Source organism: Dermacentor silvarum, chromosome 8, assembly GCF_013339745.2.
Source record: "Dermacentor silvarum isolate Dsil-2018 chromosome 8, BIME_Dsil_1.4, whole genome shotgun sequence".
Classification (NCBI taxonomy): Eukaryota; Metazoa; Arthropoda; class Arachnida; order Ixodida; family Ixodidae; genus Dermacentor; species Dermacentor silvarum.
This window is the reverse complement of record NC_051161.1, coordinates 138,777,844-138,804,543: the sequence shown is the minus strand read 5'-3', so window position 1 is coordinate 138,804,543 and position 26,700 is coordinate 138,777,844. Positions and strand designations below refer to the sequence as shown.

The 26,700-nt window shown below is 46.7% G+C and overlaps 1 protein-coding gene across 1 annotated transcript in view; it reads left to right on the top strand.

The window, feature by feature from the left end:
• Positions 1-22,551, top strand: part of LOC125947394 (glutathione S-transferase Mu 2-like) — a 68,221-nt gene extending 45,670 nt beyond the window's left edge. The window contains exons 3-5 of the mRNA XM_049672042.1: positions 423-606; positions 3,502-3,509; positions 22,228-22,551. Of these exons, the coding sequence (XP_049527999.1) occupies positions 423-606; positions 3,502-3,509; positions 22,228-22,419 (384 nt within the window). The 3' untranslated portion in view covers positions 22,420-22,551. The remainder of the gene's footprint in view (positions 1-422; positions 607-3,501; positions 3,510-22,227) is intronic.
• Positions 22,552-26,700: the final 4,149 nt, after the last annotated feature.

Below are 26,700 nucleotides of genomic sequence, written 5' to 3'. Positions count from 1 at the left end.
TCGCTAACCTTTATGGTAAATGCTTCTAGTCTCCTTGTCTTTCTTTCCCTTTCTTTCTCTCTCTCCTAATCGAAGAAGTTGCTTCGGGTGGCAAAACTAATTAAAAAGAGAAATTGTATAAAATAGGCAGATTCCATTCAAGCCAGTCAAATACATCACTCTAATCGCAACAAAAGTTGGCGCTGCTCAGGTTGCGTCTCCATCAGTAATAACGAAGCCACGGCCATCGCAGTAATGATTCTTGTAGAGCGCGTCGAGGTACGGCCTGATCCCCGACAGCACACGTAACCACCGAAAAGCAAGAAAAAAAATAAAGTGTGCGTAATTTCAGCATTCACAAACGCACCCCTACTATCACCAGTTCATATCTAAACATTCCTAGTTTGCGTTTATTGAGCACCTATGCTTCCCTGTGTTCGCAGGCCTTCGACATCTTGTGGGATACAGCGCGCCTGTCTTATGACCCAGAATACACGGAGGACAAGCGGCGGCAATTCTTGGCTGAAGTGGCCGACAGGCTCCGTCAACTTGAAGTTTACTTGGCCAAGCACGGACCCTACGGAGCTGGGAAGAACGTCACTTACGTGGACTTCATGCTCTATGAGAGTCTTCAAGGTACGCACTCCTGCGCTACAAAGCTTGATAGGCCTTAATATAAGCATGAACGCATGATGCAATTGATGACGTGTACGCTGTCGATTCACAAAAATTCATCAAGAACATGTGAATGCAGCAATATAAATTAATAGAAAGCTACAATATGCGTAGTAATTAACAATGGTACACTATGGAATCTTGAGGAAACGAACGTTCTGACAGGGGTACTCGGGTTCGTCAGTTCTACGAGTGCTTTCGCCTTTGCTATCCTGACAAATACATAGGACTTCCCCATGTCGAAATGCTGGCTCTAGTGACATTCCTTGTTCAACTACGGCTTATCACTTCGAGCCTCCATCTTTCTGTGAACTTCTTTCTTGTTTTACGAGACACATAACGTACCGTTGTCAAGTATTGGACCTAATTAGGCAACGGCGTTGTGGACTGGGCTGTTTTTCGTAGCAGTGAAAGTTTCGTAGTAGGATGTCAACATACCTCCTTTTTATATGCAACCTATACTGCACCATGTTCTCTTCCCACAAATACGGACTGAGATAACAAGCGGTACCGATGGCTACCTGGCTACCACATACGCTAGCAGAAATAAAAAGAAGTGTAACGTGAGTGATACCGATTGCCTTTACCAAGTAATAGATGCAGCTACATTTTCACATTTGAGTGCGCAATAGAGCAAATGTGCATCTATGAGGAAGTAAAAAAAGCCACTTGTTAAAATTCCGGCAGAGCCTATCTCACCATAAATTTCGGCGCTATTGTGATTAGCATTGAAGCGATGTTGCGATACATGGCCTTGCCACCGGCGAAACACATCATGTATAAGCCGTTTATGCAGCTGGATTAACACCGTGAAGTCCGTGCGTGGCGCGTGTGTGAATATACAGGGTGCCCCAGCTAACTTTAGCGAAGCTCTTTAAAAAAAATTGAAAACACGTTCAAGATACAGTTATAATAGCTACGGTGTTCAATTGTCAGCCATCCGACGACCAAACACCACTGAATCTGAAATCGTGTCGTGCATGGTGGTTTTTCAATATTTTTCCTCGTCAAAGAGCTTGGCTAAAGTTAGCCGGGACAACCCGCATATTGAGACAACATTGTCTGAACGCATACGACGTGGGTTCGATACTGAAAGTAAGCGGATACTTTTAAAATATCTCCGTTGGAAAAGAGATACTGCTCGTCGAGTTGCAGAATTTGGCTACTTTATTCTCCTCACCGGCCTACCCTTCCTAGGCCAATGAGCCATCCCTCTTTTAACCTTAAGCCAGTTCCACGTTTGGGAAATCTTATGAAACAGAGGAGGTTTACAAGCGTGAGTGCATTCTTGATTAGTATGGAAAGCATCCAGCCAGGTAACTTTATCAAGGATTTAAGAGACGCGAAAAGTCAACTGGAGGGAATCGATGCCGAGAAGAACAAAGCTGAGATTATACGTGCAATATCCGAAAAGCCATGGGTCGGGGAAATGCCAACAAAACGTGCGCTATCGGACGAAAATAAATACGCGCGCCAGAAGAAAATCCGTCAGATAGCTTACATGAATGAAATCACGTCCGAAAGCAAGCTTATTTAGAGCGTGACAATCGAGTATTTCAGTAACTTGCTAGGCCACCAAAGTGATCTTAAAGATGGCTTCCAGAAAGAATTGCTTCCATTTATGTCGAAGCTGGATGACGAAGTTAAAGCAATTCTCGAACAGCAGATTACTGGGCGGGAAATAGAGGACTCAATTGATGATTTGGCTTCAAGTAAAGCGCCTGGGCCTGATGGCCTATGTGCCGCCTATTATAAAACGTTTAAGAGCATGGCTGCTCCGATGCTACTTGGAGTTTTCGTTTAAGCGTATTACCAGAAACGAGTACCTTTATCCTTCACAACCTCGTACATTGTGCTGATACCGAAAATTATGATCCACAAAAACGTCTGTTGGCGGGATCTTATCGACCGATTAGCCTCGCCAACGTCGACTACAAAATATATATGGAAGTATTAGCGAAAATACGGATGTTGGCATCAACCATGTTGGCAGGGCCACACAAGACTTGCGGTATCAAAGGCCGCTCTATCGCTACAAACGAGCATATTGTGCTAAGTTTGCTTGAATTCTGCGATGTGCTTGCTGAACACGGGGGCGATCATGCCGCTTGACCTGGCAAAAGCTTTCAACCGCGTCTCGCACCAGATCCTCTTTTGCATCTTAGAACATTCAAACGTGGGCCACGTAATACTAGAGGGCATTAAGATGGCGTGCACGAATTGCAAAACGCGTATTTTGTATAGGGAACTTACTGATAGCCTGTGCGTTCGTTCTTCGGTGAGGCAGGGATTCGCACTTTCACCCTTGTTATTTGCAGCTTACCTCGAGCCACTCTGTTTGGCCATCGCTTACAATAAAAATATAACAGGTTTTAGACTGCAGCCGGTACATGTAAAAATATTGGCTTACGCAAATGATATTGTAACAATGAAAGCGAGAGGTAAAATATGTATTTACATGAACCTATATTTATACGCGCACAAGAAGCAATATGGCGAAATCAACACACGAGTCGGTGAGCATTCATCGTCTTCCTTTCGCTGCGTCCTCGTGCACGTTCTTGGGTAACGGTCCAGTGACAATATTGCCTACTTTTGCTCAGACAGGGAGAGCATTAAACAAGCCACGAATGTTGTCTAAATTTTTGCGAGTGTACCGGCGCCCAGATCAACTGGGATAAGAGTTACGGCTTTTGGCATGGCAACTGGGAATTCTTGCCAGAACACTTCTCTCGTTTACGTTGGTCAGCTGCTCCAACGCAATACCTAGGTGGGCCACTTGATTGTTACCGGGATCCTGAAGCGCACTGGACTGATCAAGTGCTGAGAGCAAGAGAAAAGGCTGAGGCGTCCAGGTAATCGTCCATGTTTTCACGAGCCACTGTCTGCGACCTATTTCTTGTTTCCAAGGTCTGGTATGTGATGAATGTGTTATGGGCATCGCGAGTAAGCATACTAAAGATTCACCGTGCTTTCGCCGGTTGTATTTGGGCGTTGACCTCGGAGCCACCCCAGACCAGTCGACCGATTTTGTTCCGTCCAGTCAAGAAAGGTGGGCTAGGACTTGTTCACTTGTTTCTGCGGCAGATTGTATCGCGGTTCAATTTTTTACGTCGCCAAAATGACCAGTTTCTTCACACCGTCAAACAGGTGAGGCTACGTCGACTTCCAGGATTCATTGTGACGTGATGTGAAAACATTTGCAATGCAGTGTCTTCGTGAAGTACTGTTATCGTAGAGCTTGCTAAACGTGCGGGTTTCACAAGCGGGTCTGTCCTGTGTTAGCAAGAAGAAACTATATAAGTATGTTGTTGAAAACATGCGTCCATTGCCTGCCTACCGTTTACCACATCGTGGGGGCCCAGCACAAGATGTACTAAAAAGAGAGAGAGCAACTTTAATGAATAAAATGAAATGTAAGGTCCCGTGGTTGGGGCCCCTAGTCCAGGGCTCCACTAGCAGGAGCGGTTCGCCGGGCTTGGTCTAAGAGAGCCAGTTGGCTGTCCTGGTCCTCGTCAGCAATCCGCGCCACCCACTGCCTGTTAAAATCTTGTGTTTTTAGTAGTGTGGAGTTTATATGTTTCGGTCTGTTTGGGCATATCCACGTGATTTGCGGTAACGTTGGCGTGTCCTCGCACCACGGGCATTCGTCAGTGTATCGTGCTTGGTGAATACGGCTAAGTGTATGTCGGTTTGGGTATGTGTGTGTTTGAAGTCGGCGCCAATTCCTCGCCTGTTGACTGTTTAAAAGAGTAAAAAAAATCCCATATCACCTTCAGTTAAAACCTTCCTCTTTCAATTGCACACCTACACACTTCACGTTAAGACCTGGCTTACGATAAAGGCATCTTCGTACCCTGGACAACCAACTACCAGTCTAGGAATCGAACACATATTCCTAGAATGTTGGGACTTGATTTCTCACTTGGATGTACTCCAGCGCACGTTAAAGAAGCAATTGCCCCTTAACCCATAAGGCATACGATTTTTGCAGGTAAATGTAGGGTAGCCAACCGGGCACGTCCTTGGTTAACCTCCCTAACTTTCCTTCTTCATTTCTCTCTCTCTCTTGCCGGCAAATACATCAGACGCTATACCATGTGATCTAATTATGGTCCTGGGCCTCCACGCTTTGTGGAAAACGAGAAAGGAATTCGTGCATGGAGATCCAGTTGTTCACCCTGTTCGCGAACACTTCATTGAAAGTGTGGTGTGTCTGAGAGAGGTCTATCGTGCGCTCCCTGATCTACCAGAGTAGATATCTGTAGTTGATGATTTGCTCTCATTGAAAAAATGTTAACCGCACATTTGCCAAACTATGGACACCACGTTTTATGCCCTGTATCCCGTGACTTTAAATGTCGACATCAGCAATAAAAAAATTGCGTAGTGGGTACGACATTAGTCTTCGCACCGTGAGTGCCCGGGTTCAAATCCTGCCTCGCCAGGATAGTTTTCAATTTTGTTCTCTTTATTTCTATCTGTGTATCTCTCTTTTTCTCTCGCTCTCATTTTCGCTTTCTCTCATTCATAGCAAGTTTGTGTTAAAGTTGTCGGTACAATGCAACCACATGGTTCCCATAAATGCATGTTCTCAGCCTTCGGACCATGGGTTCCCAGCTCGGCGATACTGTAGCACGACAACGAGACCAACCTAGCGAGGCTTTAACACCTCCGCTGTGAAAACCTATATCATCATAATCATTATCCCTACCACACACTGCTTGCTCCACTCGGGCTGTGTTGCCTCCCTTCACCGTCGTCGACACTTCGGCGCCCCGCCAGAAAGACGGAGTCTCGTTTTCAAGCCCAGAGTACATTTTTCTTTCGTTGTAGGTGGCTCGGGACAATCTTAATTAGTGGAGGGTGGAGATGGCAGCTTGTAGGTTAGAGGGGGAAGATGTGTGTTACGCAAATATGGTCCGGGGTCAGTAGAAATCGCCGTAATTCGCGCACCGGTAGTATCTACATAAATTCTGAAGGGCGGCGCTGAGGACTGCTTATCGCGCGGTGGCTTCACGTCTTCAAATGTTCGAAATAACTTTGTCGAGGGGGCATGGTGAAGGCAGAACGGATGTCGTACGCAGAAAAGCAGGAGCTTCGAGGAGCTCCAACGTCGCTGGAACGACGGGTGAGCATGTCGGCAGCGGGAAAGAAGCACTGCAGGGGGTCGACACACGTTGGTTGAACTCCTGGAGCGCGCCGGCGGTGATGTTGTGAAGGCATAAACAGCAAGGTGGCCGTAGAGGACAGGGCTACGTGTGCACCACGCGGGAAGCCGTCAGTGGCTACGGCGCGTTCTTTCCGCGTCGGTAGATTTATTTTTAAAAACGAAGCTTTTCCTCGAAAATCTCCCTGGGTTTTTGTGACTGTGGCCGAATTACCCAACCTTGCCGTGCCGAATTACCCATCCAATCACAGCGCAGGATGCGCACGACGTGACTGCCACTGGTTTCCTTGCACCACCACCCCATGGTACTCGTCTCTGTCCATATGTATAATATTATTATGCAGAAGACAGACATAATTAATGTTCAATAGCCTGGCAAGGAACAAAAACACAGCCCAAGTACTCCGTACAGATGGTTAACCAGCGAAGCGTGCGGCCGCGGTGTTTAGCAGTGGGGTAATCCCGACGCTGTATTGAAGCGTTTGTGAATTATTGGTTACATGTTTGTGTTTCTAGTGGAACGCAAGCGCCAATGGCGGGTGGATGCTGCTAACCATGACGCCGAGCTAACTCGAGATATCGAACGCATGCGACAGCGGCGAGCCGAGGATGCGGCGTTGCGGGCAGAGCAGCGTGAACGTGGCAATGGCGGGAACGCGTTCGTCGGGGCCAACGTCCGCTTTCGGCGGGAGTTTCTTGAGTGGCACATTGGCTTCGGCTGCGACGAAACGTCCACGTTGAAATCGCGAAGTGGAACGCAAGCGCCAATGGCGAGCGGACGCTGATAACCACGACGCCGAGCTAACTCGAGATATCGAACGCATACGACAACGGCGAGCTGAGGAGCCGGCGTTGCGGGCAGAGCAGGTAGGACACAGAGAACGACGTCACTAACGGCGCTGCCAATGTTGCGTGCGCTTGGGTGCAACGCAGAGAACGACGTAACTGACGAGGCAGCCAATGGAGACGTTTAGAGAAACGGAACGAACGGTTTTAGGGCGAAGCTCCTTATAGCGGCACCCGTTCGTCCCCGTCGTCGTAGTAGTAGTGTGTAACCAGTAGTGTGTAACCAGTCTGAGAAAAATGAGAAAAAAAATTCCGAAGTTGTGTCCGTAGCGCGGAATCGAACCAGGGACCCCTCGCTTCCGAGCGCGCGGCGTTAGCCCACTACGCCACGAAGCGGACATGGACACACGCACCACGATGGCAATAAATACCCAACATTAACGAAAGGCCGCGTTTCTAGCGCGTTTGTGCTAGCGCGTTACGGCCCGTGTAAGAAGCTGGTGTAAGACGCTGTGGCCTCTCTGCCTTACCTTCAACGCGTTTCGAACGCGCTGCCCAAAGCGGTGGCAAGTCAAGTTCAAGCCGAGGAGCGTTTATGAATACGGGGGGTATACTCTCTCAGCAGTCATGTGATGGCGTCGGCAAACGCGGTGCATGTTCCGGCATGTGTAAATGGCTGCGTAAGACGCTGTGGCCGCTCCCCCTTACTAGAGAGTACTGCACGTTTCTAACGCGTTTGTGCTAGCGTCCCCTTAAGCGGGAGATCCGATGATTCCCTCCGGAGCTTCGCCCACTCATCATCATTCACCCCGTGGATATGGTATGGTAAAACTTTATTATTGTCCGTCGGAACGCGCGTCATTTCGTTTCGCCTAGCCATATACAGCTTTGGCTGTAAAATTCCGAATCGTCAGTCCGCCTCTAGAGTCAATAAAGGAATACGTTTATCTAGGTCAATTACTCGGGAAATTTACGGAAGAATAGAATTGCGTTGGAGTGCATACCGCAGGCATTGCGAAATCCTGACTGGGAGCTTACCACTGTCGTTGACAAAGAAAGTGCATAATGATTGCATTTTACCGGGGCTAACATATGAGGAACCGGTGCTAACATATGTTCGGCATGAAGATTTCGCACCGCAGGGCAACCGAAAAGTTCTGTGAAGCAAGTCTTGAAGTCGGATCAGGTGCCAAGGTCATGTTGGTTGCTAGCGCAGGCGAAGAGCAATGAGACCGTGAGCGATGAGTTCCAAACGAAGACTAAACTTTTTTCTATTCTCTCACGAGACACGGGGAGGCGCGTGCGCCAACAGACTTGCCTTTCAGGTGCTTGACGTGGTCTTCAAGAGTGGCGCTATAAGCTAGCCATTTAAACGCGGGCCATTTATAGCGGCGCGCGGATGGCGTTCACTACATCACTGCCTCCCCAGTGAGCTGCCGAACGTTACAGGTCCAGTACAACGGAAGGAGTGGTTCGCGTCCCACTACGTGTGCGCTGCACTGTTGTTCGGGAGGAAGTCGCAGTTGGTGCTTTCGTTGCTCTAACAAGAGTCGCGACAGCCGCGGGACCTTCAGAGTTCTCCATGTGAGCCCGTTTCGCGCGGTCAGTAGAGACTAATTCACGTCGTCAGCGCGCCGCCTAAAATGGCCCGCGGATGGCGTTCACTACAGTCAGATTCGTAGTTCCGGTACCACACGTTCGCGACGCCCGTTAGGTAGAAGAACGCGCTGTTCAACTTATGAGCATCGTCCCATTTGTTGTGAGCACTCACGCGTTCGTGGGATGAGAGGCAATCTTCGATGTTGTTTTCATCGGAGCCGATGAAGATTGTTGGATCGCTTTGACGCAGCGAGCCGGCACATAGAAGGGTGGGCGAAGCCGGCGGTTGTGTTCCGCTTGCATCTGGGGCATGATGGGCGCCAAGTTCCGACTGCGGAGTTTCATGGTTGGGAACAACCTAGCAACCTCCATGAAATATGTAACGCGGTTTAATTAACAAGCCAGAACGACACAAAGGCAGGTCTTTTTGATGGAGCATTAGGCACCGAGCGCGAGCTCTGTCCTCGAGCGAGGCATTCTTTCGAGGACAGAGCGAAGACAGAACGTCTGTCTTCTTCGCTTTAGTATATATACATATATGCATTCCGGAAAGTACGTAAGGCATTGTAAGAATGTTAATAACAATAATGGAAGGGTAGGGTATGTTGAGGCCAGTTATAACGCGCGCGCAGACGATCCCTTAGATTTTCGTGCATCGTATTCGTGGAATACATTTAAATCTAGTGGTCCAGATAGAAATTCAGTCTTTTCTATTAAAGAGAAGCTTTTCTTGCCCTTTCTACGCGCTTTGAGGTTTATGACTGCGGTCTTGCAAGATTTGTAATGAAGGGTCAGGGCTCCAATCATCTTCATTGGACATGTGGTATATAGTGGTATACATATGGGCTTCGTCCAGTACACAGGCTTATAGGCTCATTCACACCGGCGACTGGCAGTGGTCGCGCTACCAAGTTGGTCGCAAAGCGACCAGTCGCAAATGGTTGCAAATGGTAGCTTTTCTCGAAAAGCGACCATTTTGGGCAAGTCGCTCGCTTCTCGATTTTTCAGTCGCGCGACCGTGGTCGCAAAGCTGCTCAACCAATCAGCGCCGTGCCGAAAGTGATGTTATGAGTTTTCATCCGGCGTCCTCACGTCAAATGCAATGTCGACGCCACCATATGCAGACTACAGGCCGGTAATTGGTGTCTTGTCTTGTGATGCTGGGACGCAGCAGTTGCAGCAACGTGTCGAAGGTACGCGGGTGCATTCGCTGGAAGCTAAGCAGCAGGAAATGAAAGCAGAAAACAAACGCTTTTTCCAGCTGCCGTTCGTTGGATGAGCACGCCACCCAAAGGTGAACAGCGGGTGAATAGCTTCGCTTTAATATTATGCACCGAATCTCACGCAATGCGAACTAGAAATTACAAGTTGTTCTCGATAATACTCGTTCTCATGCGCACAAAGTTCGGGCAGGAGGCGGCTTGCGTGGCCGGCCACTTAACGCGAGCGGAGGCACGAGCGCACTCGCCAGCGTCGCGTTTTCTTCGGAGGCTTCCGCGCTGCCACAGCTGACACCACGGCAGAGCACATCAGCACAGGGACGACGTCTTCCTGTTCGCTCGAATCAAAATCCATGGCTGTTGCCGGAACGCGAAACTAATTTACACAGTAATGCCAGCGAAGTGCGCGCGAACTGCGTAGATTCCTAGAGTTCTCGCTGAGAACGATAATCTGCGGGATTGCGACTTGCCGGTCGCGCTCAGCCGGGCTTGCCGCCGTGAACATCACTCGCCTTCGGTCGCTTTTTGGTCGCGAGTCTCAAATGGTCGCGCGACCTCCTCAAGTCGCCGGTGTGAATGAGCCTTATAAGTTGACACCAGCCACATCTGAAGGAGTGGCGATGACGTTGCGCTGCTTACTTCGAAGTCCTGGATTCGATCACAGTCACTGCGGCCTCATTTCGATTAAGGCGTAGTCTAAAAAATGTGGCAGAACCCATCCCACGATGATTGTCGACGGTGATGCGTTTAGCATTGAATCAATACAACGCCACATTGCCACCGACATATTGCCGCCGTCGAAACGAGTTATGCCTAAAGCGTGTACTGCAGCAGGACGCCTGTTTTGCGCTTCTCTAAGAACAATCGGTGCCATCTAGCGGAACCGCTACGAAGCCTGCCCATGGCGTCCTAATGCGTGGCGCACCGGTGCGCGAGAAAGCTGAGAATTATTCGCCCACTTGACGCATATCCAGTGGAACATAAACAGTGGCCTAAGTTGGCGGGAGGTTCATTGAAGAGCGGCACATTCCCAGTGTATTTGTGCGCAAGTCTGCTAAAGCATTGGGTTGCTGTCCTTGAGGAAACCCTTGTGACAGGGTTTCCATTGCGCTACACATCGGAGTAATTTAAGCTATCATTTTCGTCATTATGGAGTGGCACACCCACTGGTACAAACCCAGTAACCGAAGTTGGTGTCAGAGAGGTTCATTGAAGGCTATCACAGACCGAGTGGCATGTACGCAGTTCTCGAAATCGGCGTCAGACTGTTCCGTGGGGCTAAGGTGCATACCCAGTTCAGCATCTACAGTGATCCTTTCGTTGTTAAAGGAGCTCGTTGAAGAGTGGCTTATATGTACACATTGCCGCCTACACAGCCAGTCAAGTTAGTCGAAAGGTTGGTTTCAAACCATGTTCCCTCCGCACAGCAGTCCGATGCGCTACTCATTCGACCATGGCCTAAACAGTGACCTAGGTAGGCGGGATATCGGTTAAATTCCAAATAACATGCATAGAAACATGTGCAAACAGCCTCCGGCACGGGGGCTGTCTATAACATTACGCGGCCGAAGAAGTATGAAATCTTCCGCTATGCTGTGCCTCGAAACACATCGCAGAGTTGGCTAATGAGCCCTTGAAATTAGTTTAAAATTAGCAAGGAACGGCTTAGAAGGCGGTGAACCTTTGCTCCTAAACGAACAGCCGTGACGCTTCAATGTGCTGTGATTAGACATTAGCAGAACAAGCCCTTGTAGTTTGCAGGTTCAAACAAGTACTTCGAAAAAATGATAAAGGAAAGTGATTTCGTTTTAGTTTGTAGAGAGTATGATAGACCCTGGTTCCTTTCGGACACGTCTGTGGTGCTGTAGCTTTGAAGTTTACGTTGAGGGGGTGTTTTGCAGTAAAAGTGTTTCGTACGTAGTTTTATCTCTTGTTTTATCTCTTTATTTGGAAATGCATGATTACTACCCAAGCACAGCTTTCCTCGCAGACAACGGAAGCTTCTCTCAAGATAATTTCTACAGCGTGTGGAATCTACTTACGCTTCGTTACTTATACCCACTTTCACACTTGGCGGGAAACGCTCCTGGAGCTTCACGCTATGGAACTTCGCACCTTTAAGGGTGTCTTTCTTGTGTCTGTGCCCCACTCTTTTACACCAATACAAAAGGGTGTTTGAGCGCACTTATGCACCTTTATGAAAGGGTGTTCTTGGAATTGCAGCCTGTGCACGAATGCGCTGTTTAGCCGAAGTGTGTGCTATATTTTCTCTTCACAGCGATATATTTTATTATATCAATTCCCTAGTGTCTTGGTTGTCCGCCGAAGTAAATTCAAAATGGTGTCAAAATTTCATTAAGAAATTAGGAGAACAAAATTCGAGCTGTGGTGCCATAAATCGCCAGTCGTAAGTGTTACCTCTCCGCCACAGCGCTGACACTACTACAGAGAATACAGCGCTTAAGGAGTGCGGTAAGGCCTATAACTGCTATGATAGGCAGACGCCACAGTTTTAAGTTTACCTATAAAGCAGAACCAAGGCGAAACAATTAAAACTAAGCTAGCAATAACATCTGAAAAGTGGTAAGAAGAGAGTAGGACAAAATAGTTGTCTCCCCATTGGAGATGATGATTTAATGGCATCTTCTTTGAAACGGGGCGGTGACAAACAGGCACATAGCCTGCTTGATTTATTCAGGTATACTATACATGTTCTTGATCTAGTATTATTGTATACCTCTCATTATTGTTTTTTTCCAATATCTACCTTGCACCGCTACCCATGATTTTAGGAGATCAGGTCGTATCAATATCGTCCCTGCTTTTTTCCACCAATACACTAATTGCCAGGTCTTTTTAGTGCTAAGGTGACCATGTGGTCCTTGGCAAACGTGAGTCCACTGCTGCGCCGCCAATTTGATAGCGTATTGTTCAATGTGAGAGTCTAATTTAGCGATTCTGATTCGGAGTCTGTGATTGTAAAGGGCTGTTAGCCTTTTTCCTCAGTAAGGCTTGCTTCACTTCCCACATGTGTAGGAGTTTCGAATGAATTGTTGCCAAGGGTGTATCTAACGGGAGAGTGATGGTATGGGCCTCTACATCTGCTTGTAAAGCGTTCGCCCATTGCTCTGTGTTAGTAATGTCTTCTTCGTTTGTGTTGGAGCGAGATTTTCTGAATTCCGCCCAATTGGTAAGCCTTAGTAGTTTCGTGCCCAGCGGTCTGTGCTTGAAATTTCCGTGGAGTTCCAGGATGTAATGGTCGCTTACTAAGTTGTTTTGTAGGTTTTGCCACGTCGCCTGAGTGACACGGTGACTTAGGGGATGTATCCCTACTGACGCTATTTCCTAGCCGGGTAGCAAGAGTAAATATTGGAAAGACTTGAACTGCGCTAGAAACAGGGCCAAAGGAGGACGAAAAAAGACAACACGTCCCTGTTTCCTGTGTTGTCTCCGTTATAGCGCAGTTAAAATCTTTCCAATATGAACTTCAACCAACTAGCCCAACTTGGTGCTCTACTGCAGAAAGAGTAAAGTCGTTGTAGATTGAGAAACCTTGATTCTGTATATGCTGCCACAGAGTTCTTCACTTAGGGGTAGATGCAGAGTGGCCCCACATTTCAAGGAGGCATTGAAGTCGCCCATTACGACTAGCGGCTGTTTGTTGGCGTTAGCTTTGGCTTCAGCAATCATGTGCTCAAACCGGTATTGTCGAGCATTGGGAGGGCTGTAAACATTCAACATGTATAGGGTGGGTTGTTTCAGGTTTTGAAGTAGAATTTCGATGAAATAGTGGGGGATAGCGATGATAGTGATGAATGTTTACTATTTAATAGAAAGGTGCCGTCTTACGAGTATGGCAGTGTTGGGCTTGATTATGCGAGGGTCTTGAAACGTGTTGTATCCTGGTAGAGTTACTTTCCAGTGTGTTTCCTGCATGGCTATGATGTCAAGGAGCTCGTTGACATTCTGCCGAAATATTGTTAGACTGACACGCTTGTTGCGGAACCCCTGCAGTTCCACTGCCAGATCACCAGACTATGTGTTGGCTTCATTATTATTGTCGGTGTTGTGAAGGATGGGAGCTTATGACATCATGGAGCGTCTTCCCCAGCGGCCGATTAGCTCTTGAAATCTGCAGAACTGCGCAGATGCCTCACAAATAAAGGCATCAAGCTTGCTTTGTAGCCAATTTTCAAGGGCAACAAGTTTGTTTTCCAGGGTGGTCATGCGATCACTGAGGACAAATATGGCGTTTTCAACGATGTTGTCGGTGTCTGTTATTTCGGCACTCTTTCTTTTTGCCGGTAGGGGCTGCATGTGTGGTGAAGGTGGCTTTGGAGTGGCAGTGGGTGCAGCAGTGTCCATTTGTTCTGTCGGAGGGCTTGTGAGTGTGGGTGCAACAATATCCATGTGTTCTCCAGGAGGGCGTGTGGGTGTGGGAGCATTATTTTGTGGCCACTGGTTGGAAGTAGTGGCAGAAGTTTCATTGATTTCGATGGGGGGGGGGGGTGGAGCATTGCCTTGAGCTGTTTGATTTAGGCTTAGAGCATTTCGTTCTCATTAAGCAAGTATTTGATGAGAGAGCTATCAGTATCTAGTGAGGAGCTGCTATTGTGGGAGACTACGCCTGCCCAGCTCACCTTTGTATGGTTGATGGGTGGTCTCTCCTCGTTGCGTGGAGTCAGCGGAGGCCAAGCTTGATTCGATGATAGGACCTGGGTCGCTGTTTCAGAGTTCTTGCGGCCAGAGCTGCTCTGCGGCTTCTCTTGTCCTGGGTGGTGGCTGGAGGCCTGTATATTGTTCCTGGCCAGAAGTGTCATTTTCGTTTCGGGTGATGCGGGTGGTGGTGTTAGTGGTATGTAACGAAGTCTGCACTCTGATGAACCAGTCTCATATGTTCCGTTGCAAATGATGCAAGTAGGGGTGCAGGTGTGGTCCTCAGGAGGATCTGGCGTGCCGCATTTTCTTTCTTATTCTCGTAAATCTCCAAGGTCCTTGTTGTTTCCATTGTATGCATCCAATTGTCTCTATTTCTCTCACTTTCTTTCTGACGACTCCTGGTTGTCTATTTACAGTTTAGATTATCCTGTACTTGGTTGCCAACTTGCTTGACCTGTTCCTCCATTCTGTGTCCATGCTTTTCAGGTACAGACACTTATGCACTTTAGCCGCCCATTTTTTTTTCATCCATGTTGCTGAGTCTTTCTTGGAAACAAAATTTGCTCTGTGCTTCTCTGACTTTAAAAGAGGCCCAACCCATGTCACCCTGCACTGCATCATTTGTGGTTTTACCATGGACTCCCAAAACTCACTGGCCAAGTGATCTTTGGTTAACTTTCAACCCCGACAAGGTATCCCGTTTTAAGCATAAAATGGGATTTGCGAACATTAGCGCTGGCACCATTACTCCTTTCCAAATTCCACGCACTACCTCATACTTATTGTGGCCCCACAGTGCTCTGTTTCATTATTGCTGAATTCCGCTTGCCCTTTATTTCGAGTTTATCTTGGTGGTTGCTTGATTAAGTCTTTCCTTCATTTATAGTAAGTCTTTCCTTCATAAGTCTTTCCGAGGTATGACTTGCTATTGAATTGACACCCCGTAATTACTTGTCTCTTCATTAAAGATCACAGTTTCTGATTTCTCTGTGCTAAACTTAAGGCCTAGATTTGTCGCTGCGTTGCCACAGATATTTGCAAGCATCTGTAAGTCTTTTTCATTGTCCGCTCGTAGCACTATGTCGTCTGCGTGCATCAGTCCAGGTAACTTCTGTTGCCCCATTTGTCCATTACTCATGTAGGATAAATCAAACCCTAATTCGCTGTTTTCCAGTCGTCTTTCTATAGAAAGACGACTGGACATAAAGCGTGAACAACATTGGAGACAGAGGACCTACTTGCTTCAATCCCTGGTGAATTCCCACCATTTCATTAACTTTTCGATCTTCTCATACAACTTGCACTCGGTTGTCTTTATATATCTCCCTCGGAAGCTCAAAAAAATCATTTATGCCTTCGTGCTCAAGAATGTCCCATAACAATTCCCTGTCTACGTTGTAATAGGCTTCTTTAATATCTAGAAATGCTATCTATAAAGGTCTATTCGGAGCTGCTGAAATCTATATGCACTGCGTTAGTACAAACATATTATCCTCTAAGCGTCTGTCTGGCCTGAACCCATTCTGTAGTTCCGCCAATACATGGTTTTTCTCCACCCACTTCTACAGTTCTAATTTTATGGCTTGCATTGCCATTCTGTATATCACCGACGTTACTGTAACTGGTCTTACGAGCTCGTCTTATCCTTATCCCATTTGCATTTGTAGATTAGGTTCATCTTGCTTTCGCACCTTCCAACCGGAATTAGATGAACGACTAATGCGTAGTCGATACATGAAGGCCTGTTTGCGCATTGCCACGTTATCTGTCCATGACACTTACTCTCCCTGTTAACTACTATGAGGTTCTGTTCATCACACAGATCCAGCACTACAGAATTTTTGTAATCAGTATATCCGCCTAAATCGTCCATGTGCGCGTTCATATCTCCCATTAATATCACCGTGCCCGATTTCTTGAACTCATTCTGTCGCTTCTAATGCAATCAACCAATTCCTTATTTTTTCTCCGCTATCACTACCTGTCCATAGGTAAGCTAGTCCCAGCCATGTCCTTTTGCCTTGCCATGTGCAGCTGATCCATAAATGCTCCTCACATGTCTCTTTCACCCTTTGCCACTTCTGACTTCGCCTAATTAGTATGCCTATGCCTCCGCCGTTTCTTGACCCGGTAATTATGTTGACCTTTCCCGTACAAAATTGGCAATAACAGGCGGCTCCTCCAAATCTCGTAGATGCGTTTCGGTCAAGGCGTACACGATAATCGCTTCGTCATTCAGTTTTCTTTGAATTTCCAAGCATTTTGCCTGCTCGCGACCACCCTGCATGTTTATGTAACAAACTTTACCATTTATAATCTTATCCTTTGTGCGTCTTTTCTAAACTCCTTGTGGTTTAATTTGGCCCTTTACTGTGTTTCGCTACGTTCAATACTTAATCTTGCTTCCTGAATGCCTGGGGCCCGCCTAAAAAAGCTACAGCTCGCGCCGCGAATCGACGTCCAACCGGTGTTGCTACAGGTTCGCTAAAATGTATCCCATCAAGCACAAAAGCGCCTTCACTGCCTGCTCCGTGCCCGTTTCGGTTGGTGCCAATGACCGTAAAATTTATTGCTATAGCTGGAGTTCAAGTTTCCCTCTTTACTGCAAGAACTGTCCTTTCAATTGTATAACCCTACCTTTCAACCTCTGGCACCGTGCACACTGTGATTTGTACTTCCTTTGAAACATTACGCAGGTCGGTGACTGCTTTGGCTGTTTGCTTTATGATCCCTGGCCCTCGTCCGTGCAGTACGTCAATCACTCCGCCCATTATCACCACTAGGTGTCTGTCCTTCATTATGACCCACAGAAGCGCTTGGGTTTAAAGTGTAAGGAAACATCAACAGATCAGCCGTAGAGATAAGCAACAGACTATTAGAGTACTGGTGGAAAAAAAGCAGGGAAAAGATGGATACCATCTGATCACCTAAAATCATAGTTAGCGGTACAAGGTAAATTTTTGAAAATAAAAAGGATAAAGAGAGGTCTACAAAATGCTAGATAAAGCACATGTATAGTATACCTGACTAAATAAAGCAGGCTAGGTGACTATTTGTCGCCGCCCCGTTTCAAAGGGGATGCCAATAAATCATCATCATCATCATCATCACCACATGCGTTCCTTGGCTTTCGCTATCACCTCTCTTATCGAGTTTCCCGGAAGCGCGCTAATCAGGGCTCGTTCGTCTGCACCCTCTCTGTTATCGCCGGTTCTACTTTACGCATGTTGGAAACCCTAACAAAGACAACTTGACGCCTTACTTCCTCCTCACCGCCGAAAGCTGACCCAGAGGTCACAATGCCCACTCCGCCCCTCTTATCCTTGCCCTTTGCTTTGTTGTTTTCTCCCGCGGCCGCGTCAGTGGTAGAACCTTAGTGACCATCACTGACGTTTCCGCCACTGCTTTCCGGCGTGGCGATTTCGGCTGTCTTAGCTGGACTCGCATCAGAGCCAGCTCCGTTCGCGGTGCTCGCCTCGATGCGTTCACCTTTGATTTGCGGAATGGTGGCCCTCAGCTGCATTTCTACGTTAGCTAGCTTTTCTTCTGCCTCACTCCTGTGTTTCTGCTCGCTTTTAAGTTCCTTTTCTAGCTTTCCAACCCGCTTAGCCTAGCTCACCCGTTTCCTTCTCTAGACGGCCTAGCCGCGACCCTAGCACGCACATCCTGCAGATAACATCTCCAACATTCACTTCGCGTGCTGACTCAAACAGCGGTTCTTCCAAACCATAAGAACGTTCGCACTAAGAACAACGCACGCGTGGGTTCCCACCAACCATCATCTTATACTAACAAGGCGTATATATGTGTCACAAATGCAATTATTCGTTACCTACTTATACCTAAGCGAAAATACCAAGAAACTGAAAAGCACGAAAAATAATTTATAAAGAATGCTCGGTTAACCTACTACAGCTAAGAAACAAAGGGCGAAATATAAAATAAAAAACATCCCTTTGGCATGCTGCTCCTGCTGCGCTGAGAAGGCATCACCACATGACACGTCCGTTCCCTTCGGCTTCACTAAGGAAGAAAGCACTTAGTAACGGACAGAGCCACCTGCTCAATAAATTCAGTATTTTTATCGGTAGTAGATTGTAGTAGATTCTTACCGATCCTGCATGAAAAAGCGCAAGACCTACTGCGCATAATATTGAGCCGGTGCCGATCCTAAGCTAGAAAAAACTACACCCGAATAACTGTGATTGCCTGACTGCACTATTATTGGCTGACGCTTGGCACTCGATCTATTAAACAACTCTGAGCTCAAACATTTTAAATGCATCGAGTGGTTAAAATACGTAGGATAGAAAATAAATTAAAAAATCTGTCTCTCGACTGCTCCCCCGAGGACGCCATATACTCGTACATAAGTAGCAGGATGACATCCATAGCCTACTACGACCGTATGATGTGCTCGATCAATTACTTGGTGCAAATCGCTTGAAAATAGAGCCAAATTACTTCCATGAAATATTGATGTGCCCGTATATCCTTAAATTTTGTAAGGTGCATTTTTCGCGCCGTACACCATTCTAGCACCTTCAAAAAAAGTAAAGTTCACCAAGGGAGTTCTGCTAACGATTACACCCATGCGCGGCATTTTCAGAAAAAGTAACGCTCGTAAAAGACTATTTCGTTCTTAAAAGACCCTGCAGACTGTGATTTTCCATAATGTGTACGCAAAAGTGTGGTCATAGAAGTCTCACTCTGCGCCCTTCGCATTGCAGTTGTGATGCATTGGCAATGCTTTCTACGGAACAGCTACTTCATATATTAAATTTACAACTTGTGGACTCAAGGTTACGTCAAATTGGGTATTTGTGCACATGTGTTCTTCAAGTAGGCAGGTTTTCAATGTTTCGATCACGAGCGCGAGTGGTGCGCAGTGCCCGTTCCTTGCAGAATAGTATTACTCCACTCGTTCTATCCTAGATAGGTGCAAATCTCTTTACCCGCCGGGGTGGCTCAGTCAGCTAAGGCGTTGCGCTCCTGAGCACGAGGTCGCGGGATCGAATCCCGGCCCCGGCGGCCGCATTTCGATGGAGGCGAAATGCAAAAACGACCGTGTGCTTGCGTTGTAGTGCACGTTAAAGAACCCCAGGCGGTCAAAATTAATCCGGAGCCCTCCGCTACAGCGTGCCTCATAATCAGAACTGGTTTTGGCACGTAAAACCCCAGAAAGAAGGTACACATGGGATCAATACTCGCGCCGATGGACTGAATTGAAGCACTGTCGCCATTGAACGACTGCAAACTTTTGCTGCGCGTTAACTGAGCTTAGGACGGCGTCGGCCGTGCTCGCAGGAGCCACGAAGGAAGAAGGTCACTCTTAGGGATCCGCTTCAAGACTGGTTTATTTGCAGTAGTAAATGACTATAGTGGGGAAAGGAAATGTGGAAAGAGAGAAGTAAAGAACACAGTAAAAGGCTGTGAGTCAGGCACGTGCAGTGGCGCGGGGAGGGTGCAGTAGCCACGATCGGGTCGGTGACGCGTGGCACCGTGGTAATCACAATTCTTTGCTCGGGCGGTGTCTTTAATGGCCTCCCCCTTGGCTCTCGCTTGCTTCTCGTTAGCGTCTTCGCGGTTGTCATTGAGGGTCTTGTTAGGCACCCCCGCCTACGCTTTCGCGCGCTTCTCAGTAGCGTATTCACGGTTGTCATCGCAGGTCTTAACAACACATCTCCGACTGGTTCAATGTAATAAATTGGTCATACTTAGCGATAAAATATGTGAGACTTAATTTGGCATCAAAAACATGACGTGTACATAGATCTTGCGTCAATGTGCGAAGCACTATTTTTTGGTATCGAATAAGACCAGTAAGATGAGGCACTCTTGCTTTCGTTGAGTTTCGTGCTATGTACAAAAGGAAGTATAGACTCACCTCAGATGAGCTACAGTATGTCCACACACAAAGGCTAATTTTCTACGCTTAGGTGTGCCAATGTCGTTTTACTTCTTGTTCGCTTCTTTCTCCGTGGCATCTTTTGTCATGACCCAATCGACGTAGACAAGCGCTGCTTTTCAGGTCAAGGACCGCATTCTCGATGGTTAATTTTGGGAATATCTCTTAGTGCACGTTCATTGGCTTTGCCATTTAAACAATGTCTATGACTCGAACGAGGTGCCGCACCTCGTTCAGAAAGTCAGAAAGAAGTGAAATTATACATGAAAAATCTTCATCAATAATGAATACCCAATCCGGCTACTTAACCGGGGATCGGTTGATGGATGAGACCTGAATACTGCAAAAAATCATATTGCTGTCCGGTTAAGGTTAGTGAGCACTTGTGCATAGACTATGCATTGCAGCACTATGCTATATTTCTGGAATGTCTCTTTAACTGTGAAATGTGCCAAAAAATAGAAACGTCCAGCGATATATCTCCAGTTACTGGTACTTCAAGGAAAAATAACGACGCATGCAGTGATTTCTGGCATGCAGTGATAAATTAGTAGAGTTCCTCTGGATGGGCAGTGGTCGATTCCTAAATCAAAGCATAGTTCTTGCTGAACTGCTCTGAAAATAAATATTTTTTATTGCGATAGCAATTATATGGACACTCAAAAGCAGATTTCTGCCGTCGGCGTCGCCGTCGGCGTCGCCATCGCCGTCGCCGTCGCCGTGAGGTTCCGTATGACGTCAATGGAGATGAAATCGTCGCCGCGCGCCGAACGCTGTATGTGCGAGTGAAAGGGCCCGAGGGGCGCGCGCTTTCACGGGGAGGGAACGCACGGCTGAGAACAAACGCGCGTTCTGCGCCGTGCTCCCTTAAGGGCTGCAGAAGTAGGCGTCTCTTTCCTCCTTTACAATCACCATATATGTAGAGCAAACGCGCCTTCTTCCGACGCGCGAGAGGCCGTGGGGGAGGGGGGGAGGGGAGGGAAGGGAGGCGACGTTTAGCTGTGGCACCAAGTGCCTATTTATATCAGAGGCTCCGGCAACTATCACCAACGCCGCACGCATTTTGAGCGAAAGCGGGCAAAACGCCGACACCGTCGACAACAGTTCTGCGCGTTGCCGGTGCTGCTGCATGTCCAAGTTTATACAGCTGATAAAGCTAATATCATTACTCCGTATAGCCCTCTACAAATTTGCTATCGCAATTGATGATTTGCCTTTCAGGTGAAACTGCGACAACTTTTTATTGTTAATTTCGCTCGAGCACTACGACAACGCGATTCGGAAGATAGTTTCTGAACTTTGTATGGAATAGAAGAAAGCAAAATGCATGCTGCACTGGTCCTTTGACCACGCCTGTAATTTCGAAAATCTCATGTTGCGAGAGTAGTGAGTGCCAAAGTAGTCGCCCGTGTTGACGACGAGGAGAGGTAAGCGCAGCTTTCAAGTATGTCAGAACTCAGAGAACAGGGGTAAATTGCTAGGTTCTTAGGAAAGGAGGCAACCCAGCTTGTAATTAAAAGAGCAACGCTCTTCATTTTGCGAATGCCCAGGGAGTGAATAAATAAGGAAGGGCTAAAGCGCTGGCTGCAAGCAGCTCCGTATTTTGTCCATAACGTCGCGATGCTCATTCTCCTTTGAGTAGTGTATACCCGCCAGTGCATTTCTCCGCAGTTCTATGGTTAAATTTCCAGTTGTTGCTTGGCGAGTCTATATTTGGTGCGACTGCAGTTTCGTCCGTTGTAATGCTAAGTTTATTGCAAGCTCACTTCCAGCGCAAATGTGAAAGTGTAAGGGGACTACGAAACACAAACAATGCAGACTAGAAATAATCGCGATACAGCTTAACTCAAATGTCCTGCCTCGCCAGGAAGAAATAGAAAAACAGGAATAGAAGGACGTGTGAACTCGGTAAGCGATATTTCGATGAAAGAACAGTTTGACGATTGATACCAGAGTCTAGAAATAATAGAGGTAGCTGCGAAAACCTACGAAGTTTAGAGAAACTGGCTTCGCTGAACGGCAAGCCACAGGTCATGGGAGAGGCGTATCTTCTGATAAGTAGGATAGACACAAAAGGGCAAAACGAAAAACTTAGTGATTTTACATATTCTACTATAACGTCCTCCCTTGCCTCGAAATTATACGTTCAATTCTGAAGTTGAGTAACACGAATGGAGACAATGGATTTTTGACTAGTGGTTTTATGCGGGCTGTGTTCTTGCATTGCTCAGGTGGTCAAGATACTTGGACCTACCACATTCAGCAAGGGTTACCCGGCTCTCGAGGAGTACTGCGACAGCATCGCTGCCCTGCCAGGCCTTAAGGAGTACCTGGCGTCGGACCGGTTCAGATCCTGGCCGATTTGGAGTCCATTCGCGAAGGCACTTTCCGCACGCAGCGGTCCGCCCGCCGACAACTGTTGAGAGATAGCATTCTGTGTTAGGCACGTGAATTCCTTCTGCTAAAAATGGCACTGGAAGCCATAGATCCCATGAATTTTCAGTGTAACATAGTGCATTCGAAGCTGTTGATGTTTGTATAAAGCGTACATACCGTTTCATCCCAATGGTTCATTTTATGAATTGCTTCAGTCATACTGTGAAGGGTGCTTCTTTCACATGGTAAAGTGCTTTAAAAAGGAAAACGCCTCACGAAGTCGGCGAGAACCTAGGGAAACGCGCGCCTCACACGCGCACCAATACACAAGCGGACTTTCGCGCGCACACTGTCCGTTTTCTTACAAGCTCACCCGCTCACATGCCCAAGCACGAACATATGGCACTTAGTTGAACTGTATATCAAAGAAGTACGTCTATTAGCTTACCGAGTCTGCTGTTACCTCATCCAGGTTGTTTGCCTCTATCTCTGTTCAATGTCATCATGTCTCGCCCATGCTTAGGTGATTTTACCATGCACTTCTTAATTGATCTTACCGGGTACACGCTGCATTGAACTTACACGCTGAACATTGTGGGGGGTGCTGCCTTGTGGTCTCTCGCTAATCCTCGAAAGTGGTTTGGTATATGGACCACAGAACACGCAAACTCCCTCGTTTTCAAGGGTTTCTTTCCCGCTTTCGCAAGTGCTTTATTCTGAAAAACGAAAGGACCATTTGCAAGTCACAATCATTGTCGTTTACCTTGTGCCCGGATTTTCAGCCTTCTTCTGCGTTGCCATGAAGGATGATGCAATTCTTCACTCCATATCGTCCCGGTGTAAGTCCTAGGTATCAGGTTGTGCTTCTTCGTCTGTCTTAGGGTGTGTAGTCTTCTTCACCGGTGTTTCAAGTGCTTTATGCGTGGTCGTCATGCTCTCGTACGAACTGCAGCTGCCGCCTTGGTTGACGTCGTCAACTGGCGTGGCAGCGCTGGCCGCGCCGTCGACGCCAACAGCGAAGCAGGTGTCGGCGCCTCGCTGCTGCCGGCGTTTCTCACACAAGTGTAGCTGGCATGCCGTCGCCTGCAAACGATTTGAAAAAGGTTGCTCACCGGAAAAAATTGGTTGTTCATGGGTAGCCGTGATGTTCTCTCACCTCGTTGTGCCATGAGAGTCCAGGTAATCACAATGTGATCCTATAGTATGACCTGAACTCGCAGAGCATATGTCAGCGTCATAATGAATTATTGACATCCCCTTTGAAACGAGGCGGTGCCAAATAGACACCTAGGCTACTTGAATTATTCAAGTGTGCTATACACGCTTTTCGTTCTAGCATTTTTGTATACATCACTTCCGTCTTTTTTTTCTCTTCCTCAAAAGTTCTATATCTACCTTGTACCGCTCCCTATGCCAGTAATGGATCCGGTCGTATCAATCTATTCCCTTATTTTTTCCTCCAGTACTCTAAACGTCTCTTGCTTATCTCTAATGCTGACCGGTTGATGGTTTCATACACTTTAAAATTCTAAGCGCTTCTGGAAGGTGTACGTTACCTAGGGACCTCACTGGATGAATCCTTTCCCATTTCATTAGGATGTGCTGAGTGGTCTCCGGACTTTTGCTGGAGCATACACATCGCTGACCTTATTTCGAATATGTGCTCCGGTATGGTTTTGTCCATAGGCAACCAGTTCGAGCCTCTAATAGCGTGGTTGGATGGGTGGATGCAATGATCGTCCCTTTTGAAATGGGGTGGCGGTTTGCGCTACAAAGATCTTGTTATGATTTTGCCTAATGCCCTACCTATGTTAAAAAAATATACACGCAGCCTCAAGAATTCGCAGCATGAAACTTTCTGAACCCCTATTGGGAACTTTGGCTTTGTACGCCTCCGTTGTTTGTGGTCACCCTACTTTTCTGCCACCAAACTTCCTATCGCCTCTTACTAATCTCTACGGGGATATGTTTGCTATCCCACTGCCATCGCTGAAACCAAGAGCTTCAAGGGGGCCACAGGAGCCTAAACCTACAGCTGGGCAATCTTCAAATTTAAAACTTTTTGTCGCATCGTTTCGCTAGCTTTAATGCAGCAAGCACGTGCTTCTTCTTCCGTGGTGTACTTCGCTGTACGCGTTCCCTTTTAGTTATCATAACTTCTTTCTTTCCTGATTCCGTTTTTTCTTCTTCGGTAGTCGCTCATAGCAGGTTTATTTTCGATTGCAGTCACCTGTGAGATTGTCTCAGTCTCTCTGGCTTTGAATTTGACGTTCCTTATGGCCCTGTTGCTTGCTATACCGATCGCATACTTGCTGGTAAGCTTCCCAGTTATTTTTCTCCACTGTGGTTCAATGTTCTTACTGTGCAAATATCTGCGCACTCTCAAACCAGTTTACTTTCCTTCATTTCACCATATATATATATATATATATATATATATATATATATATATATATCGCGGGATCGAATCTTGGCCACGGAGTCCGCATTTCGATGGGGGCGAAATGCGAAAACACCCGTGTACTTAGATTTAGGTGCACGTTAAAGAACCCCAGGTGGTCCAAATTTCTGGAGTCCCCCCCTACGGCGTGCCTCATAATCAGAGCGTGGTTTTAGCACGTCAAACCCCATAGTTATATGGGGTTTGACGTGTATATATATATATATATATATATATATATATATATATATATATCCCAAGATATTCACGAATGCCTACTTAATTCCTTGATTGCACAATGCCTCCTTGACAGCTGGTATTTCTACTGAATTTCCATGTTTCATCAAAGTTAGAGTCAAGTTCACGAACGCTAATCTGTGTCACAACCTATTGATAAAAGGTGGATGTACCGTAGTTACTGCTTATTGGCCGCTGATGATAATGATGATGGTTATCATGATGATGTATTAACATACTATTTGAAACGGGGATGTGAGAAATAATCACCGAGCCTGCTTGAGTTAATCAGGTATGCTATACATGCTTTTTATTCTAGTATTTTATGTGCATGTCCTTTATCTTCTTTCTCTTCCCCAAAACTTCTGTCTAAATTGTCTACCTGGGCATCTAAGAGATGCGGTCGATACCGTTAGAGGTATAGATCCGTTAGAGACTTCCCTCCTTTTTTTTCCAAAAATGTTCTAAACGTCTCTTCCTTTTCTCGACTGCTGATCGGTTGATGCTTCCATCGAATTCAAATCCAAGTCCTTATGAAAGGTGTAAGCAAACTACGGGTCTCACTGGGTGAACGCCTTCACATTTCATTGGGATAATCTAAGTGGTCTCCCATCGTTTGTTGCCGCACACATATGCCTCATGGCATGGTAAATATTTTATACAGTTTGATTTTGCCTTTAGTCAACCAGGCCGAGTCTCAAATACCAAGGCACAGAGCTTACCCTCTATTTTATTTATGTTCACTCTTGTAAATCTTCATGGTGTTTTAAATGCGAAGCATTTCTTGGCGAACATTTGCTACTTTGACCGGATCTATCTATCTAGCCGCCTACGACTTTGTGCTCTCATGGTCGTTTCGTTAACTTAGTATATACCAAAATTGACATACTATGACAAGAGTATATGACGAACATAAATGGTATGTCATGACATGAATATCATGACATGCGTGTCATGTAGGTCATGACAATGATCCTGCGAAAAAGTTTAACACTCAAAAACCACTCAAATGGGTTCGGACGTGGGTACTAAGTGAAGGAAACACTACAGGATATTGGTAGAAGTAATAGTCATGAGCATGAGTCAGAAAAAATGACAATGACTCTGCGAAAAAAAGATTAACACTGAAAAACCACTGGAACGGGTTCGGACGTGGGTACTAAGTGAAGGGAACACTATAGGACGATGGTAGATTGATGACTAAGCGATTTAGGAGGATGAGTAAACGAGTTTTTCTTTCTGGGGTTTTACGTGCCAAAACCAGTTCTGATTATGATGCACGCCGTAGTGGAGGGCTTAGAATTACTTTTGACCACCTGGGTTTCTTTAACGTGTGCTACAACGCAAGCACACGGGCGTTTTTGCATTTCACCTCCAGCGAAATGCGGCCACCGAGGCCGGAATTCGCTCCCGCGATATCGTGCTCAGCAACGCGACGCCGCTGTGGCTTAGTTAAGTGAGCCACAGCGGCGACTAAAGAAATTATGCGAGGTGCTGGTAAGATTCGAACTCACGATCTCCTGTTTACTAGAGAGGCGCTTTAACCAACTAAGCCACGGCGCTGTGGGACTAAGCGAATTAAGAGGATAACTACGCCAAGTAGACTAAGCGAATTAAGGGGGTTGTGTACGTCATGTGCCTTTCTTTAATA